The sequence below is a fragment of the Sciurus vulgaris genome (assembly GCF_902686455.1).
Source record: "Sciurus vulgaris genome assembly, chromosome: 6".
NCBI lineage: Eukaryota > Metazoa > Chordata > Mammalia > Rodentia > Sciuridae > Sciurus > Sciurus vulgaris.
The window spans coordinates 32,931,241-32,950,268 of NC_136466.1; the positions used below are offsets into that span (position 1 = coordinate 32,931,241).

Genomic DNA, 19,028 nt, shown 5'->3' on the forward strand with positions numbered 1-19,028 from the left:
AGGGGTGGAGGCCACAGTGCTATAGTCTAGCAAGGACCTTAGCCCCTCATAGTAATAGCTGATGTTTATCACTGTGTGCCAGGGACTATGCTAAGACTTCAAAGGCATGATATCAGTCAGCCCTTAAAAGACAGTTCACCTCTGACCCCTGTGTTAGCTTCATCTCACTATTAGAAGTACTTGACATAATTAGCTTCTAGAAGGAAAGGTCTTTCTAGCTTACAGTTTTGGAGATTTCAGTCCATGTCTGCTTGGCCCCAGTGACCTAAGGACTTTCCATGAGGCCCCATCTAAATGTCCACATCACTTCCTAATAGTGTCACCCTGGGGACAAAGTCATTTGTCCATGGGGACAAGCTCCCAAGTTTCATTGTCTCTGGGTCTAGTCCAGAGGAGCACTTCCTACTGCCCTGCCCTGCTCTGTTTACACGTTGGGCATCTTCCCAGAGTAGCAGCATGGTCCTAACCAGAGCAGGGACAAGGGTCCCCCTTTGATGATTTAAGCCAGAGCTTTCCTTGTGAGCTTCCTCTGGTGAGCAGTGGAATCAGGCAGGTGGTGTTCCTGGCTCTCCAGGGCTGTTCTCTCTCATGGGTCATTCTTTCTCTACAGGTCATGCTACATCTACATCAGCAACGAGATGCTCCAAACTACCCAGCAGCACCAAGTCGGGCTGGCCCCGACAAAACGAAAAGAAGCCCTCAGAGGTGGGTTATGGCAAGCTTCCCAGAGAAAGATTAAACTGGGGTGCAGAGGTGACTGGAGATGAGAGACCTGTGGGGGAGGGAGAGAGTGAACCATGCCTCTGTGGCGGGGGAGGGGTGGCAGTGGGGGCATTCCTGGCACAGAGCCCTGAGCACTGTGTGAGGAGAGGCCGGCGTGACTGGGTAGAAGGAATAAGGGGGCCAGTTTACCTAGGCCTCCTAGGTTGTCATAAAGCCGTTCCTGTTGATCTGAGAGGGGAAGCCTTTCAAGGATCATAAACAGGATTATAACATAGCCTGATGTTTTAATAAAAGGCCCCACTGGCCGCTGTGAAAGGAAACCATTTGCAGTTGTTCAGGAGAGAAAGGAATGCTGGGTGGCTTAGAGCTGGTTCTGGCAGTGGAGTAAAAAGGAAGAGGATTTGGTATATTTTGGAGGTCAAGCCAAGGGACAACAGGATTTGCTGGTGTTGAGCTGGGCGATGGGGTCCTCAGAGCCATCTACTTACGATCATTCCACATGCACCTGCACTTTAAGCCTTTCTTGCTCTGACCTGGGAAGTTTTCCCCAGCTAGTTGAGGTATATATGGCTTTTGAAGCAGAGAAGAGCATTGGGAGTAAACAAATGGACATCAGCACCCTGTTCCTACAGCCCTAGAAAAGTCACATGGGCTCTTACTGCTCCTCAGGGGGTAACTGCCTTTGCCGCTGGACACAGAAGAGGCCTTTGGCACAGATGGGGCTGCAAGAGCATTCAGAGGTGGGCATTTCAAACCTGGCACTGTTCACTGTTCTGCAACCTGTAGAGGAGCCAGGGGTCTGGACACTACTCTGTGTGTGTGTGTGTGTGTACAGAGCTTGTACTCGGCCCTTTTTATTATTTTGAGACAGGGTCCTGCTAAGTTGGCTGGTTTGGATTCTTGAGAATTCTGTTGTAGATTCTCAAACCTTCTATTTTAGATAAAGGAAAACAAGGGTCCCAGTCACATGGAGGAGACTTGGAGACTGTGCCAAGGGTGGAAGGCCCAGAGTTCTGTTACTGTGCCCTTGGTTTGGTGGGGGGAGGGTGTCTTTCCAAGCCATCCTTCCTCCTCCCCTTTCCCAACTACGGAGGCAATTCTGGCGCCACAGACTTTACCCAGCCCCAGGGGGTCTTCCGCAGAGCCTTGCATTTCAAAAAGGACTCCGCCTCCAGGAACTGCCCTACCCTAGGGCTCTTCCCTAGGGAAGTGGGGAATACTTGGAGACCTGGTACCCTTCCACCCCAACCTAGTGGCTTTCCATGGCCCCATGGGGGGATGGGGTGGAGCTGGATGGAGATATCTCTGGGGAAGCTGTTAAGGAAGGGGACGCGTTGCTGGGGTTTATGCAGGATGGGAGGTTGGAATGTGCCTACGTGCAGCCAGGGGAGCCAAAGGCAGGTGGGGCCTAGGGAGGGTCCTGCCTCCTGGGGTTGTACTAGATCTCACCCCAAGACCTATAGTGGTTTCCCCAGTTGCTAAGAAAGATTAGCAAAACAGCGGCCCCCTTTATGGGCCTTTCTGACTCTGGGAGGCAGAAACTGCCATGCCCATTTTTGGATATAGAACCTGCCTTTCAGAGAATCCCACCAGTTTCTTGCTTTTTGTGATTGTTCTAAATAGACCTTGTCGGAGTGGGGTGGGGGACCTCCCCAGGCTTGTTCATTCCCTGGATTCCTGGGTGAGCTCAAGCCAGTCCCCTCCCCTGCCCCGCCCCTCTAGGCACCGGTGGGTGGAGGAGCTGCCTCCCCGTGGCAGGGCTGCCACCTACACCAGGATCAGGCTTGTCTGGGAGGAAACAGGTGTCACTGAAGGCTGAGAATAAAGAACAATTTGCATGGGGCAGAAATTCCCCTGCCTCTTGGGTTTTCCAGCTTAGAACCTTTGTACCTAAAAATAAAGTAGAACCATGAAAAGAGCCCTGCTAGGGACCGGCTACACATGGGCCCAGGTCCCAGACCAGGAGCCTCTGCAGGTGGCCAGGAGATCTAACTGGAACGCACCCCGCCCCCTTTCAAGCCCTGGGCTCCTGGAGGGCTGAGGAGTCCTCCTGGCCTTGAACTGTGGCCAAGGACAAACTTTCCCTCTCCACAGCAGGCTGGAAAGCAGCCTTTGAGGTTTTCCTTGTCTCTAAGTGAGAAGGTTGAGCCCTGGCCGGCATAAATTCTGCAAGACAGAGAAGGAACCATCAATGAAAGCTTCAAGATTATTTGGCTCATGAGAGGGCAGAGAGGAAAGCAGGACTTGGCTTGCAGAGTACTTGCATTAAATCTGCTTGCTGGGCCGCTTCTTTCTCTTAATGGACTTCAAGGGAGGGCCTTTATGGTCTGCCCAGCCTGGAAGGGGCAAGATGTTTTGGGAGCCCCATCTGCTCAATGTCTGTGGGGCAGCTATCAGGCTAGTCACACTATGTGCTCGCAGTGTGGCTCAAGTTCCTGCTGGGTACACTTGCGAGTCACATGTGTGGTGTATAAACTGGCTGCAGAGCTGTGGAAGCCTCAGTTCACCTGGTCTCATTTCTCAAATCTGGACAGCGATGGGGGTGGTTTGAGGACTCCAGATCTTAGCATTGCACTAGTTGTGGGCACATAGCAAACTCAACTGCTGGGAAGTAACTGAGACTGGGTTCAGGCAAGACAGGGTGCCTCGTGATGACATCAGAGGCTGATCTTCCCATTGCCCCTGCAAGGGTACAGGTTTCCTAACACCCAGCAAGGTACCCCAGGACTGAAGAAAGTGCTGACCAGTAGTCAGGACCCTGGACAGGGCTGAGGCCTTGAGGCCCAGCTTCCCATCTGGCCCTTACCCAATGGTTGGCCTCTCCCTCAGCCGGAAAGGAAAGGAGAATGCAGGCGTTGGGGGGATGCCTGAAAGAACAGGCCCTGAAATACCTGGGAGGCTGGGTTAGGGTTTTGGTGGAAGCCCACAATGTCGAAGTCTGCCTCGGGACTCCCTTTTACCTTGAAAAGGAAAGGTGGGGCTGAGCCAGAAGTTTTAGCCGGCTGCTCGCTCTGTTTTGCCTGTCTGTGGAATCCCACAAAGCAGATCTGTCCCTTGGCCCTTAAATCCTGAAGGTGGGCAAAGGATTGGCCTAGTCTAGGGATTGGTTTCATTATGTAAATTCTGCTAGAGCCTAGAGTTTTTGTCCAGGCCTTCTTCACCAAATAAAGTAGGCATTGTTAGTGCCTAATCCTTGGTGAATCATATCTGGAGAATCTGATGTATCTTTCAGACCCCAGGTTATTCTTTTAAATACTAATATCGGACCTCCTTCTAACTCTATGCCTAGATATTCTGATTTAAATGGCTGGGGTGGGACCCCAGGTACCTGCTTGTACTTTTGTTACCAAAAAAAAAAAAAAAAAAAAAAAACCCTGCTGTGAGCCACAGTGAGAGCACCAACCTTAAGCTTTCTCGCCTTCATTTGCCTAAGATAGGAGTTCCTGGCTTCTTCCCAGGAAGCTTCTGGGGGCGGGGGCTGGAAACGGGGTAGCCACCACCTTTCTTTCCACAGGTGCTAGGGGTTGACTGGTTTCTGCCCAGCCTGAGATGTACTGCCAGGACTGTGAAGGACAGTTCTTGAAAAGACCTGGAGGCCAGCCCTGTGGTTTATGTCTTCCCCAGGCCTGGGGTGGAGAAGCAGGCAGAAGGGCAACCAGGCAGTGGGGATTTCCCTGGGCAGGCCCTCTTGAGGTAGAAAACTGTGTTCAGGAAGCCAGTGTCCCCAGAAGTCATCTGGGGCAGAGACAGGGAACTGGGAACTGCTGGTGCTAAGATCAGCAAGCACTTGGGAGTGCCTAAGAGGCCTAGCTCAGTGCTGGGCTCTGTGCCAGAGGTACAGAAAGCACAGCTCCTGTCCCCAGGGAGCTTGTCCTCTGGCTGCCGGCAGGATGCAGGTGCTGCACAGGAAAGTGTCCGTTAGGGGAGGTGCAGCTGGCTTTGCCAAAAGGCTCAGGCTTTGCCACTGGGGAACATTGTGACCCTTGTCAAGTGACTATTTGTCTCTAGCCTCAGAATTGCTGTAGGTAGACCCCCTACCCTGTCCTACCATGGAATTCGAGTTCTGGAAATATGAACGTCTTTTCCGGGACCCCTGGAGCCTGGGAGTGGGGGAGGTCCTTGAGGTGAGTGGGGCAAGGATTGGAGGTCTAAGGTGAAGTTGTCCACCCTCAGATGGAAGCCTGAATTGGATGGTCCCAGAACAGGGAGGGTAGGGCTTGGGGTCCAACCATCAGCTCTTTTGTAGGCCCTGGTGACAAATTAGTATGTCCTTAGAGGAGGAAATAAGTGGGATATTTATGTGTTCCACAGGGCCCCTTCTCTGATGTCCAGCTCCTTGTCCTCAGGGACAGGGACTTGGGTAGAGAGGTAAAAACAGCCTCTGCTACCACTAAAGTGATGCCCCTCAGACCCAGTGTCCTCCAAAGCTCCTATATAAGGACATCCCTCCAAAATATGTTGGTCTCGTGGCTTGACCCATGCTTCTAAAGACCCTTCTTACCCCAGGGTGAAGGTAGGGATGGCCAGACTGTCTTGGGACTCAGAAGCACAGGATAAATAAGAAGTATTCCTAGAGGAACAGAAGTGTTACCCAGATGTTTGAAATAACATTTTATATAAAAGCACTGATGGCCTGTGTTGTAGTGACTTGCAGAATGTCCACAAGCTTGAGAGAGAAAACAAGAAAATTCCCCAAATGCCCCTGTGGCTTTAAGTCACATTTGTAGTTCACCAGCTGCTCCTCTGAGACCTTGCGGGGTAGGCAGCTCTTTTGCTGGGCCAAACACTTGCTTCTGAGATTCAACTCTGGGGTGGGGGAGCAGAATCCACTTCTAGCGGAGTCAGGAACATCGTTGCTCCCGCCAGTTGGAAAGGCCTCCTTGCCTCTGGGACTTGTCTTGCAAAAGAAATGTGCGTAATAAATTCTCTTTAAGAGCAGGAAGTGCTGTTATCCTCATGAAAATAAGAGAATGAGATGTTGTGTGTGTTTTTGGTTTTTTCTTTTTTTTTCTTTCTTTTTTCTTTTAATGCATCTGACTGACTTAGCCTAGTGGTAGCTTGAAACTTGACTGGGCAGAGGGTGGCTGTTCCAGAACCCTTCTCTGGTCTTTCATATCAACTTTTAAGTGGAGGTTTACTCTTGGCTGAGATACCCTTTATCAGGATCCAGCCCAAAGAAGATTATTTAAAAGATGAACTCTCTGGCTGGTTGCAGGCAGTAAGTACTGCTGTGGTTAAAGGACAGTGAAGACCTCAAACAAGTGGTCTTGAGTCTCAGGCTTCACATCTGTAAAATGGGGGCGATGTGAATTGGGCTAGATTATGTAGGTAACACATTTAACACGATACCTGACATGCCTTAACTCTATGTGCTATTATTTCTGGTAAGTTGGGTGCTCAGAAAACAACCGCAATTTCACATGAGGTTGGCTATTTGAAGGAGACCTTCAAACATTTCTTAAAGGTTGAAGGGTTACCCCTCCTGGTGTGGACAGGTCAAGGAGAGGCAGTCCTGGCCAAAGCCATTTCCATTGGCTTTGGACAGTGACTAGGACTAGTTTCTGAGTTCTGCCTGGAAGAATCCTTCAGGGCCAGTCTCCTACCTCTACCCTAAGAAACAGGAAACTAACCTTTAGCCATAGTTCAGTCAACTCCTGGGATTCATTCACTCATTTACTCATTCCATAAGCATTTCTTTTTTCTCTTTATGCAGTGCTGAGGTCAAGGGGGCACTCTTCCTATAAGCTACACCCCCAACCCTTTTCCCTTTTTATTTTGAGGCAGGGTCTCACTAACTTACCCAGCCTGTCCTCGAACTTGGGATCCTCCTGCCCTGGCCTCCTGAGTGGCTGGGATTACAGGCATGTGTCACTGTGCCCAACTCAGAAGCAATTCTTGAGCATCTGCTTTGTGCCAAGCATAGCACCACAGATGGGCACAGTAAAGGCAATAGAGACACAAGACACATGCAGTATGTCTTTCTACTGCTTGGTTATTAAAGGAGATGGCTATTAAACAAATAATTCCACAGATAACATTATTCATAGTTTTGATAAATGCTGAAGCCTTTCCTTAACTAATCTGACTTTCTTGCTGGGTATAGTGGCCCATGCCTGTAATCCCAGCAATTTGGGAGGCTAAGGCAGGAGAACCACTAGTTCAAAGCCAGCCTCAGCAACTTAGTGAAGCCCTAAGCAACTTAGTGAGACCCTGTCTCAAAATAAAAAATAAAAAGAGCTGGGGAGGGCTGGGGAGATAGCTCAGTTGGTAGAGTGCTTGCCTTGCAAGCACAAGGCCCTGGGTTCACTGGGTTCAATCCCCAGCACCGCAAAAAAAAAAAAAAAAAAAAAAAAAGAGCCGGGGATGTGGCTCAGTGGTTAAGGGCCCATGGGTTCAATCCCCAGTAAAAAAAAAAAAAAAAAAAAAAATTCCAACTTTCTTTTGGTACTTTAGTCCAAAGGATTCTGACATAGTAATTCAGCCCATGAGAAAAGGAAAGAGAGAAGCAAGGTTCCTGGATGAACCATTCAAATAGGCACCTTAGATGGTACCATCATGTTCTAAAACCACCTGTGCCACCCAAGTGTTACTGAACATTGAAAGTTGTCTGCTATTGGCTTTTGGAGATCACAGACTCCACTGAGCTTTCTTTTCTTTTTCTTTCTTTTTCTCTCTCCTTTCCTTTCTCCCTCCCTCCCTCTCTCCCTCCCTCCCTTCCTTCTTTCTTTCCTTCCGTCCTTCCTTCCTTCCATTTGGTACTGGAACACTTAACCACTTAGCCATATCCCCAACCTTTTTTATTTTGTATATGGAGACAGGTCTTGCAAAGTTGCTTAGGACCTTGGTAACACTGCCCTTGAACTTGCAATCCTCCTGTTTCAGCCTCCCAAGCTGCTGGGATGACAAATGTACCCCACTGTGCCCGGATGCACCGATCTTTCTTACATAACCTGTTTTCAGTTCTTCCTGGGGAAATGGGTGTAGAAAGGGAGACTTGTGGGTGGTTGTGGTCTTTGGTCTCAGGAAAAGGAACCGCAGAACAGGGCCACGTGATGTGTTCCTGGGGCGATATCCCTACATCTGGACAGAGCAAGGTCTTTGGCATCCCGGGCACCCTGGTTGGTTATTAAATTAGAGTTGTGTCCTTTAAACATCCTCCATACTGTTTGAAGAAGTTACAATTAGTATTTCCTAAGTAGCTCAGCAGAACTTGGTTGCTAGGCAGCAGACCTTTAAAGACAATTTGTTGATTTCTGCCAAACGAGAGAAGAGTAGTAAACATTCACATTCTAAGAAAATTGCTTGTTTTCCAGCTTCCAACTTCCTTGCCACCGCACAAATGCCATTCATCAATATGTGCATCCGTGTCCGTTTTATTCTTTACTCGGTTTTCATAAATTATTCAAAGTAATTTTAGGAGAATAATTAAGTCTTTTCCAAGCCTAACCCCTGGCATAGCGAAATAAAAGGATGTTTAGGTTAAAAATGGCCTGCCATATTTGTGGTCAGGTTTTAGATGAAGGTACAGAGGCTACGATGGAAGGTAACAGCACCCAACTGCCCAGCTGTATTCTAGGGCAGCACCCAAGAAGGAGGTGTCTGATCCATGGAAGCATCTCAAGTCATTCAAGTATTGGTTTGCACCTGGCATGTGCCAGGCCCTGTGTGCACTGTGGTCTAGCCAGACCTCAGTGCTTTCACTTCCTGGTAAGGAAGACATGGCAGGAAACAAGAAGATTCCAATATCGGTGCTGTGGGAATTCCGACAACATCCAGAACCCAGCCTGGCATTGGGCAGGTCTTCCCAGAGCAGATATGTGCTCGACTGAGACCTTGAAGCTGAAACATGCCAGGCCCTCTTTGATGAGGGAGAAGAGTGATCCAGAAAGAGACTCCCAGGTGAAAAAGTACTTGGGAGACTCTAAGTGCTGGATCCCTGTGGCTACCAGCCCCATAGACCTTGCACTTCAGCCTGAGGACTATGAGAAGACAATGGAGAGCCACTGGAGGGCTTGGAACTTAACAAAGGACACCATCAGATTGGCATATTACCCTTGGAGAATCCACCTGATTTGGCTGCAAATTGATTCAAGGACTTTGGACAGTAGCCTGGAGCCTAAGGGGACAAAGTGGCCTTGGGGAAGGAAGTACAGGATGGCCCCAGGGTTGTGTTGTCCTGGCATGTTTCCCACTTCTAACATGTAGACCTTGAGTCTGTTCCTCAAGCTTAAAACAGGTGGTGATAATACTTAATCTCAGAATTGGTATAGGGACTATTAAGTCAAAATTACAAACAGCTGTCTATCACCTGGCACACAGCCATGTGTCTTGATATCTGACAGTCATTCATAGAGCTGGCCTCCTACTTTCATTAGGCCTGTCTGAAGGGGCCCATAGTGTCCAGTCACCTGCTCCCTGAGCGTTGTATTCCCAGGCTGAATCAGGAGATTGCAAATTCAAATCCAGCCCTAACAATTTAGCAAGGCCCTAAGCAACTTAGCAAGACCCTGTCTCAAAATAAAAAACATAAAAAGGACTAGGATGTGACTCAGTGATACAGCGCTCCTGAGTCCAGTACTTGGTACCAAAAACAGAAACAAAAACATGGAACTTTGTTCAATCCAGGCTTGTCTCTGGAGACTCTGGATCTGAGTCACTTTGTGGTCGCTTACTCTAGCTCCTGTGCAGGAGTGGAGATACGCAGGCTTGGGGAAATAATTCAGCTCCAGCCCTCCTGGACTTCTCGAGTCTCCAGAGGCCTCCCTAGGGAAAGACTTCTTCCCCAAAGGGGGTCTGCTGAAGGGAGCCCCAGAAGCACTCAGCGCCTGAGTGTGTGCTCTTGTATTAGCTGTCTTGCTGCTTGCTAATAAGATATGCAAATTATCAGGGCTGTGAGATCTTAGCCACATTCCATCTTCTGTTTAATTAGCATTTAATCGTAATCTGATTTTAATTTTTTCACACTGGCACCCTAATTAAATGTTAGGGTGTTAGTCTTAACAATTAAATTATATTGGCAAATAGAGTCTTCAAGAAACTTGACCTTTTTCAAGCCAGGGCCCTCTCTAGCTAGATGCAGATGTTAATTAGATTCTGCAAGAAGCTGCTTCCAGGCCCATCGATGCACCCATTTAGTTTTTCCTTGTGATAATGGCTGTTGATTCCACTGGGGCTCATAAAGCCGGTGAGTGCATCCCTCGTAGGCAGAGGTTAGCACTTCCAGGTCAGGATCCTGGAGCCTGGTGAAAGCCAAGTGAACTGCCTTCGCTTCAGGCACAGTGATAGACAATGACTTCCAGGGAGAGGAGGTTTGGAGGTTGAACTTAGGACTGGATTACCCCTTGAAGTGGTTTTTCTTGTCTCATTGATGTAAGTTTCAAGTGATTCTCAAGTAATGATTACCAGGGAAGTTGGTACCTGAGCAAGTCACATGGTATCTAGAGGTGCAACCATCTTCTTCAGCAGTGCTTTGTGGGGGGCAGGGGCACAGTAGGATTAGGCAATGGAGTCAGGAAGCATTGCCAGAGCCAGCTGGGAATGGGTTTGGAGATAGTTCTAGGGTGGAAGTGGAGGACAACAAATAGAATAATGGGAACATCATTTTCCCGCTGAGTGAGCTGTAGGTAGGCGCTCAAGAAACCCAAAAGCATTTTGAGGTAGCCTCATGTGCTGACTCTTAAGGGAATGTTCAGTGAAACAGATGGAAGAGAGAAGACAACTATCCTCTTCCTACCCCATCACACCAAGGGTAGTATTGTAAAATCCTACTGAAGTGGGAAACAATGTCCTTGTTCTTGAGGGACCTTGGAGGTCCTGACTCATATATAGCTACTCTTCAGGTTGCCCCAAGTTCCATCCTCTTCTTACCCTATGGCCTTTTATTTTCTTGGGGTTAGGGCTGGGGATGTAGCCTAGAGGTAGAGCACTTGCTTTGCATGCATAAGGCCTGGGCTCAATCCCCAGCACTGGAAAAGAGATTTTTAAAAATAATATTTTCCTGGGGTTGGACCTTGCACTATTTCATACCTCTCCTTACAACGCCTGTGGGTGCAAATTTATAACATAATTTTAAACCTCCAGTAACAATTCCCTGTGTAGTCATGCATCAGCAGTATTGCATTCACAGATGCCTTTCTGCCCTCTGAGTTTTTTTCTTTAGTTTGTGTTTGTTTTTTGTTTTTGCCTTTCTCTACAAGTCTTACCCCTCCCCTTTAGGAAGGGGGAGATCCTATTGATCATTCAAATTCTGTCCTTTTTTAATAGGTCAGAACAATGTGAATTCAGTTCATCCTGTTTCTGGAACATGTACTCTGGGCAGGGCATGTGCTGGTTCAGAGATGTGGTATTTATTGTTCCTACTCCTTTTGTTTTATTTCTAAGTGAGCAGATATAAGGTCCACTTCCTTCGCCTGTGGTCTGTGGAACAGATTGCCCCTATCTGAAATCACTTTCCCCTCTCACTCTGGCAGGTTTTCCGGACAGACTTGATCACAGCCATGAAGATTCCAGATTCATACCAGCTGAGCCCGGATGACTACTACATCCTGGCAGACCCATGGCGACAGGAATGGGAGAAAGGTGTACAGGTGCCGGCGGGGGCTGAAGCCATTCCAGAGCCAGTGGTGAGGTGAGACAGGCAAGGCCCGCGAGGAAGGGGAGGCTGCTCTCCAGAAAGGAACCTACCAGTCCTAGAATTCCTTTTTAGCCTGTCTCTATTCTGTGTTAAGTTCTCTTGTCTGATATATCATTGAAATATTCTAGAAATACTCCAATACTCTAGAAATACTTTTGAGGCTTTGGATCTGAGCTTGAACTCAGCTCTGGAGCTAGGCTGCCTGGATCCAAATTGCCACTCATATTCAGTGTGACCTTGGGTCAGAAGTCTGATCTCTCTGTGCTTCCGTTTCCTTGTCTTTGAAATGGTAACGATGATAATCATACCATCCTTATGAGGTTGTGGAGATGGTGTAGTGAACCGATGCCTGGGACACATTTGGCGTAGGACCTGGCACATAACTGGCAGCCTGCAAAAACTGGCTGTGGGTTAGAATGATGTCAGTCCAGACTCGATACCACAGCAGATCTGGTTAGGAACATCTCCAGACTTTTTCTTTTTCTTTTTTTTTTTCTTTTTTTTTTTTTTTTTTTTTTTGGTGTGGGGAGTACCCAGAATTGAACTCAGAGGGGCTTAACCACTGAGCCACATCCCTGGTCATTTTTATATTTTATTTTGAGACAGGGTCTCCCTGAATTGCTTAGGGCCATTGGAAATTGCTGGGGCTGGCTTTGAACCTGTGATCCTTCTGCCTCAAGAAACCCAAAAGCTCCCGAGTCGCTGGGATTACAGGCCAGGCAAGTGCTCTACCACTGAGCCACAACTCCAGCCCTCTAATCTGCTTTTAAAGGGGTTCATAGACAGGATCTAGGTCAAGGAGGAATCTTAACTGGGCTTTGGAGCTTCCCAGTTTTATGGAGTAGTGAGACCCCTGGATGCTCTTACAGGATGAAGCCACATTGACATAGATTGTGCCTCCAGCTAGAGTTCAGTCAGGTGCTTCTTTTTGCCCCCTGGGGAACCCTCAAGGCAGAGGGGCCTGATGTCCTGTCCTCCCCAACCCACCAGCCCACCTAAGCAGGGCAGCTCAGGTTACTGGCAACCCCTTTCTGGCCTTGGCAGCCTTGGTTCTTGCTTGAGCCCATGTAGACCAAACTTGGGGCAAAGATCACAGCTGTCCCCTCCCTTGACATTGGCACCATCGCTTCCTGGCAGTCACACTTGTAGCTGGCTCATGGACATCAAGAACCTTAGTGCCAGCCTTTTGCTGGGCACAAGATCACAGGGGAAGCAGACTCAGCCCTGTTGGGTGCTCTGTGGGGATTGGCTATTGTGGAGAGCCCTTCCTCCTCCAATAATTTCTGAGGGCTGAGTGCCACCAACACTTGGCTGGAACCTTCTGAGAATCAGGGGAGGCCTCTCTAGATGGTCCCCTTGGGAGTATATGTTAGATCCGTGAATGAATTGGAGAATAGAGTTGTTATTCTCCACATCATTTTGAGGGCCAGCAACATGGGTGAAGCTCCTAACCAGTTTTTTGCCCTCACCTAGGCAGACTGAAAAACTCCGATTTGACCTCTTTGAGCCAATCTCTTCCTCTGTGAAATGGGGATAATACCAGAACCTTTCTGATGGCGTATACCATGCCAAGTTGTCACCACATATGCCAGGGCCCAGGATGAGTAGAAGGGGCAGGACACCTACTGTTCAGAGAAAGACCAGTCCTGATCTGGCCTGCCCCAGCAGTCTGTCCTTTCTACTTGATGTCAATGTCAGGTGGTTCCGGAAACATCCACAGGCCTAGGTAATTAATTGCAGATGCTTCCACACCAGTAGCTTGGTTTCAGACTGCCTTGCCTGTAGGGTGCTTTATCTGTTGACATCAAGAGGAGAGCACATGTTCGGGCTGCCTTGGCTTCGTGACGTGCATTCCCAGCATATGCACAGCTGCACCGGGATGACATGAGCCAGGCGCTCCCGGCCTGTCCACGGTTTGAAAGGGATAAGACGGGTGTTCTCTTGGCGAGCTCTCCATGCCTCCATCTGTGTCTTCCGCAGCCCAGCCCAGCCCATCCATCTCCCTGGCTGCCTCCTTTTGCACAACGTTTGTCTGAATATCTGTGAGGCCATCATGGCCAGAATTGCCAGAGCTGCTCTGAGCCTGATAATTTGCTGTACTGAGCCCGTGGTGTTCATTTTCTCATTTAATGATTGTATTTGACTGATGGAGTACAGAGTACTGTCCCATTTTATAGATGAGGAAGTCGGGAAATTCTGGGGACTTTCCTGCAGGGCCACTGGGGCATAGTGGGCTGGGCCAGGAAATCACAGGCCGCACAAGCAAGCCCTGGGTTGTCCCTGTGAGGCCCAGAACAAGAACCTCATACATGCTGGCGCTAACTGTTCTCCCCAGTACTGTCCCAACCCCTCTATCCCTCCCTCCCTGGCATTTGGGCAGATATGCCACCTCTTGGTTTAAAATGAGTGAGGGCCTGTACTACCCGCCCTAGTTAGCCGGAAAGCTCAGCTCAGGGTGCGACCAGCCTCTGGTGAATGTCTCCCACGTAGGTCTCCACCCAGCTGTCCTCCTCCCAGCTGACCTCTGTGCCACTGGCCAAGGGTCAGATCAGTCCATGCCTGGTAGGAGGTCTTTCTTCATAGCCAGAGCCAGAAGGGGACAAACAGGTGAAGATGGGAGTCCCAGGAAACACAGGAAATGAGTTTTCTGGTATGAGTCCCTTGGCCCTGGTTTCCCAGAGAGAAGACACTGATCTTGTTCCCTGGAGGTCTGGCCAGGTAACAGTTGACAAGGCAAGCAGGTGTGGGTAGTGTTGTGCCAGCAGCTGGGCATTTGGACCAGAGCTGCCCCAAACCCTCGACTAAGCATATGTTTAGGGCACAAACAAAACCAGATCATGACAAAATGACAGGCTGCGCTTTGAAAGGAAGCTTTCGTTCCAATGACTGTTTCACAGGGAAAGGCAGCATTTCGTTGGACTCAGGTCTTAGTGCAGCTCTGATTGGAACCCCTGGGGGAGCGGGTGGCACATCATCGTTAATGGGGTGGCAGCCCTTTTCCTTTCTCCTTGCCCCTCTGCCTTTCCTAGGCTTCCCTCCTGGCCTGAAGGCCTTTCTTCCTGCTTGGGCCTCTGCCTTCCTATCCCCTGCATCCTTCCTGTCCCTCTTGCTAACACCTGGGGCATTTCCTGGAGCCCAGGCACCCTCCCCCCAGCTCAGCCATGTCTCTGCCATCTCGGGCCCTGCCCTCCTCTCCACAGTGTGCGCTGAGTCACAGCCCCTGGCAGCCCTGCATCCGACCCCAGGAGGCCTCCCAGGCAAGTGAGGGGCCTCTCAGGCCTGGCAGAACTGTCCAGATGGAGGCCAGGCTCCCAGGCAATAACCATGGCAACCAGTGGGGGGTGGGAAGAGCTGGTATTTTGGTATTCTGCTTTTTTTTTTTTTTTTTTTTTTGGCACTGGTGATTGAACCCAGGGCCTCCCACGTGCTAGGCAAGAGCTCTATGACTGAGCTACATTCCCAGCCCTTCTTAAATTTTTATTTTATTTTGAGGCAGGATCTTGCCAAGTTGCTCAGGGTAGCCTCCAGTGTGTGATCCTCCTGCCTCAGCCTCCTGAGTAGCCACTGCACCTGGCTAATAGCTGGCATTTTGAACTAGCATCAGGATCTGAGGGACAATACAGCTGAGCTGAGGGGACACTGACTCCCCCCAAGGCAAAATTGTCCCCTTGCATCCCATTTTTGGACAGCAAAGATGATGTCCAGAGGTCTCAGCTCACACACACATTAATCCTTACAATCCTCTCACTAATTGTGCAAGATAGGTACTAATATCATTAGCCCATTTTGGGGATGAGGACATGAGAGAACAGACATTCAGTGGGAGAGCTCGGATGTAATCTACGCCTGCAGCCAGGGCCCCAAGGCAGGGCTGAGCTGGGGTGTGATCCTGAGACCATCATAGGTGGAACTTTGTGTACAGGAGTCTGGCTTCTGTCCTGGGCAGCGTTGACCAGGAGACGAGTAACATCATAAGAAACTCTGCTGCTCATGTACCGGATCTGGGAAGGATAAAGTGTTGTGGGTATTGCTGTACCTGGGACTGTAGCTCTCCTCCCCAGCCCAGAGGAGAGCTGGCCTCAACTCTACTCAAGGTCAGGGCGTTTTCTGGCTCTTGGTGCAGGAGGGGCCAGAGCTTGTGAAAGCGTGTAGCTATTCCCTGGCCCGTCCTCACCTGGAGGAGTATGTCAAAGGACCTGGAGTGTAACTGGCTTTATCCGTCTTGTCCCCAAGTGGCTGGCACAGGGCATTGCTTAGGATGTCACTTGGGCCACCTCCTACAGGCCCAGGCAGGGCATATCCTGATCAGCAGGCTTTAGCTTAGGCCCAGCCACCCTGGTGGAAGAACCGTGGAGGTGAGCTCTGGCTGGGCATGGAGTCTTTTATGAGGTGAGCTAGGACTGTGATCAGCCCCCTCTCCTATCACCCACTCTGTTCCATACCCTTGAGGTCTTATATATGTCCAGTCATCTAAGTCTCTGCAGGGTGGGCAGATGGTGGAGAAACAAAGGAGGGGATGCACAGGGGTAGGCCCTGCTGGGCATCGAAAGTCACACCTCACACTTGGCTGCCAGCTCCTCAGCAGGGCTGGCCAGCTCACTGGAATTCTCCGTGTTGGCAGGCTCACGGTCTTTCCCTTCATGACCATCCCTCTTGATTTCCTAGGATCCTCCCACCGCTGGAAGGCCCCTCTACGCAGGGATCACCAAGCAGCTCTGGACTGGGTGAGGGCTCCCAGCCTGATTGGCCAGAGGGCAGCCGCTATGACCTGGACGAGATTGACGCCTACTGGCTGGAGCTTATCAACTCGGAGCTCAAGGAGATGGGTAGGTGACCCCTGTGCTAGGAATGGGATCAGAACAGGGAGGGAGTGTTTTCTTCCTAGTCCCAGCATCCTCACCCCTGTAAAGGCAGTGGCTGAGACTAGGGAACAGAGCCTTCTGCGTTACTGATGGGTGTTGTTATTTAGTGTCTCTGCATCCTCAAGTTTCTTCAGCTGTCCTGTGATTGCAATAACAGCACGTGATTCACAGGGTTCTTGGGACTATTATAGCAGGCATGAATGTTGTAGGGGTAAGTGAACACACAAGCAGGGCAGGGGCACTGGGGCTAAAGCCCACAGATGTGTCAAGGAAGGACCAGCTCTGCCCTGTTTAGCTACCTTCACAAGTGCCTGCTGCACACAGCACTCCATGTTTTCTGTGCATACATGTGTGTCTCGTGGTCTCAAGCTGGCTGCCTCCAATGAGAACACCATGACAGGTCAGGAGCCTTTGAGATGGGATGGTCCAGCTCGGTCCATCTTTAGAGCCAAGACTCAGGGCACACAATGGCTGAGCAGAAAGCCTTCCCTGTCTGCCCAGAGTTCCTGCCCCCTGACACCACCCGCTACTGTCCTCCCCACAGAGAGGCCCAAGCTGGACGAGCTAACGTTAGAACGTGTGCTGGAGGAGCTGGAGACTTTGTGCCACCAGAATATGGCAAGGGCCATCGAGACGCAGGAGGGGCTGGGTATCGAGTACGATGAAGATGTGGTCTGTGACGTGTGCCGCTCCCCCGAGGGTGAGGATGGCAACGAAATGGTCTTCTGTGACAAGTGCAACGTCTGTGTGCACCAGGTGGGTGGACCCCTGCCTGGGCTGGTCGTTGGGGCTGTAGGTGCTCAGGGATGCTGTGAGCCATCCCTTAGCAGGGGGGAGGGAGGCAATAGCATGAATGCCTTGAGGTGCCAGGGGACACCAGGGCTCTTGGCTCAGCCACAGCCAGACTTGAGCACATGCCCTTTGGGTTGACTTTCTGTCCTCCCGTCTACCTCAGACACTCCCCGTGGAATCCCCTACCCCACTATGCTCTTCCTTCACTTCTCCTGTCCTGAATTTAAAAAGAAGTAGCAGCATAGTGTAATGATTGAGAGCCAAGCATGGAGACAACCTGCCTGGTTTCAAAGCATGGTTGTGACCTTAGTCAAATTTCTTAACCTCTCTGGGCCTCTTTTTCCCTCAGCTATCAATAAAAATGAGTTCTTGGGCCTGGGGATATAGCTCAGTGGAAGAGCACTTGCCTAGCATGCCTGAGACCCTGGATCCCATCCCAGCACTGGAAAAAAAAAAGAATTGTCAAGACCTTTAAATTAGTCATGGTGATACCCGATTACAACCTCAGCGGCTTGTGGGGAGGGAGGCTGAGGCAGAAGGATGACAGGTTCGAAGCCAATCTCAGCAATTTAGCGAGGCTGTAAGCAATCTAGCAAGACCCTGTCTCAAAATAAAAGATAAAAAGTATGGGAGATGTGACTCAGTGGTTAAACATCCTGAGTTCTATCTGTGGTACAAAAATAAAAAGAGAAAGGTTTAAATTGTTTATTATGAGTTATTTGCTTAGTATAGTGTAGTAATGACTTCAAGTACTTACCACCATTGCTGGTATTATAAACTAGGTGCATCCAGCTAGTCCTCCCCATACCCTGCTTCATTTGAGTCCTCAGGCTTCAGGTCTTGGATGTCTCTGGACCTTGTTTCTGGACATCTGACTGAGACCCAGTAGACCCACTCTGGACCTGACTTTGAGGCCATCTGTACTGGCTACTGCTGGACTAGACCCTGGGGAGCTCAGGCAGGGACTGCAGTTGGCTGGCAGGTGGGTGGATCAGTGCGACTCTTATACATCCATGTCCCTTCCACCCAGCAGCTTTTGGGTCCAGTGTCTCTCCTAAGCCCTAGGCATGGCAAGAGATGAAAACTGTGGGCCTGGGTCCTAGAATATAGATAACCTTTGAGGAGGTCTCATGAACTTCTCAAGGTTTGTGCTGGTTAGGAACCACTAGCTCAAGTGAGCCTCCTCCCAGCAGAGGGCAGGCCTGAGCCCTTTCCTGGAGGACTGTGAAATAGGCAAGCAAAGAGCTTTCCAGGAGCTCGGTGTTTGTCAACCCTGAAGAGCTGACTGCTGTCCAGGCACAGACCGGCTAATGCCTCTGACCCACGACTATCCTGCTCTCTCCCCAGGCTTGCTACGGGATCTTGAAGGTGCCTACGGGCAGCTGGCTGTGCCGGACGTGTGCCCTGGGAGTCCAGCCAAAGTGCCTGCTCTGCCCCAAGCGAGGAGGAGCCTTGAAGCCCACCCGAAGTGGGACCAAGTGGGTGCACGTCAGCTGCGCCCTGTGGATTCCTGAGGTAGGTGGGTGGGTGTGGGGATACGGCTGCTCAGGGAGCAGCACCCAGGGAAGTGGGTCTGCATGGAACTCAACTTGGGCATGGACCCACGGGATAGTACAGGGGTCTTAAGTGACAAGGCTGAAGGAATGTTGGGCTGCTGGGGGTTTCAGGAGGTAGATCTGAGGTCTGGGCAGAAGTCAGGTAGCTGCCTGTAAGGGAGAGGCTGTGGTATCCTTCAAAATGTAGGTAGTGGTTCCAACCTCAGTCAGCCTGCATGTTTAAAACACAGATAATCCAACTGACCTGAAAGAAAACCAGGCATCGAGCCTAATGAAAAGTGGGGTAGCAGGCCTACTGGTCTGGCTGTGGTCGAATGGAGGGGTCTGCCTGTGGCTGCGGCCAGACGGGAAGGCCACAGGCAACAGGCTGGGTCCACAGGTCAGCAGAGGCCCCTAGGCTCCTAGAATACCATTCATTTTCTTTAAAATGTGAAATGCTGACATTCCCCAGAGTTCAGTCCC

General features: G+C 50.1%; 1 protein-coding gene across 5 annotated transcripts in view; it reads left to right on the forward strand.

Annotated features, from left to right (window-relative positions):
- The window catches only part of JADE2 (jade family PHD finger 2), a 51,389-nt gene that overhangs the window by 12,083 nt on the left and 20,278 nt on the right, over positions 1-19,028 (forward strand). For all 5 annotated transcript variants that reach the window (XM_079144127.1, XM_079144129.1, XM_079144125.1 and 2 more), the window contains 5 exons: positions 611-705; positions 11,193-11,350; positions 16,022-16,182; positions 16,763-16,974; positions 18,358-18,525. In XM_079144127.1, coding sequence (XP_079000253.1) covers positions 611-705; positions 11,193-11,350; positions 16,022-16,182; positions 16,763-16,974; positions 18,358-18,525 — 794 coding nt within the window. The remainder of the gene's footprint in view (positions 1-610; positions 706-11,192; positions 11,351-16,021; positions 16,183-16,762; positions 16,975-18,357; positions 18,526-19,028) is intronic.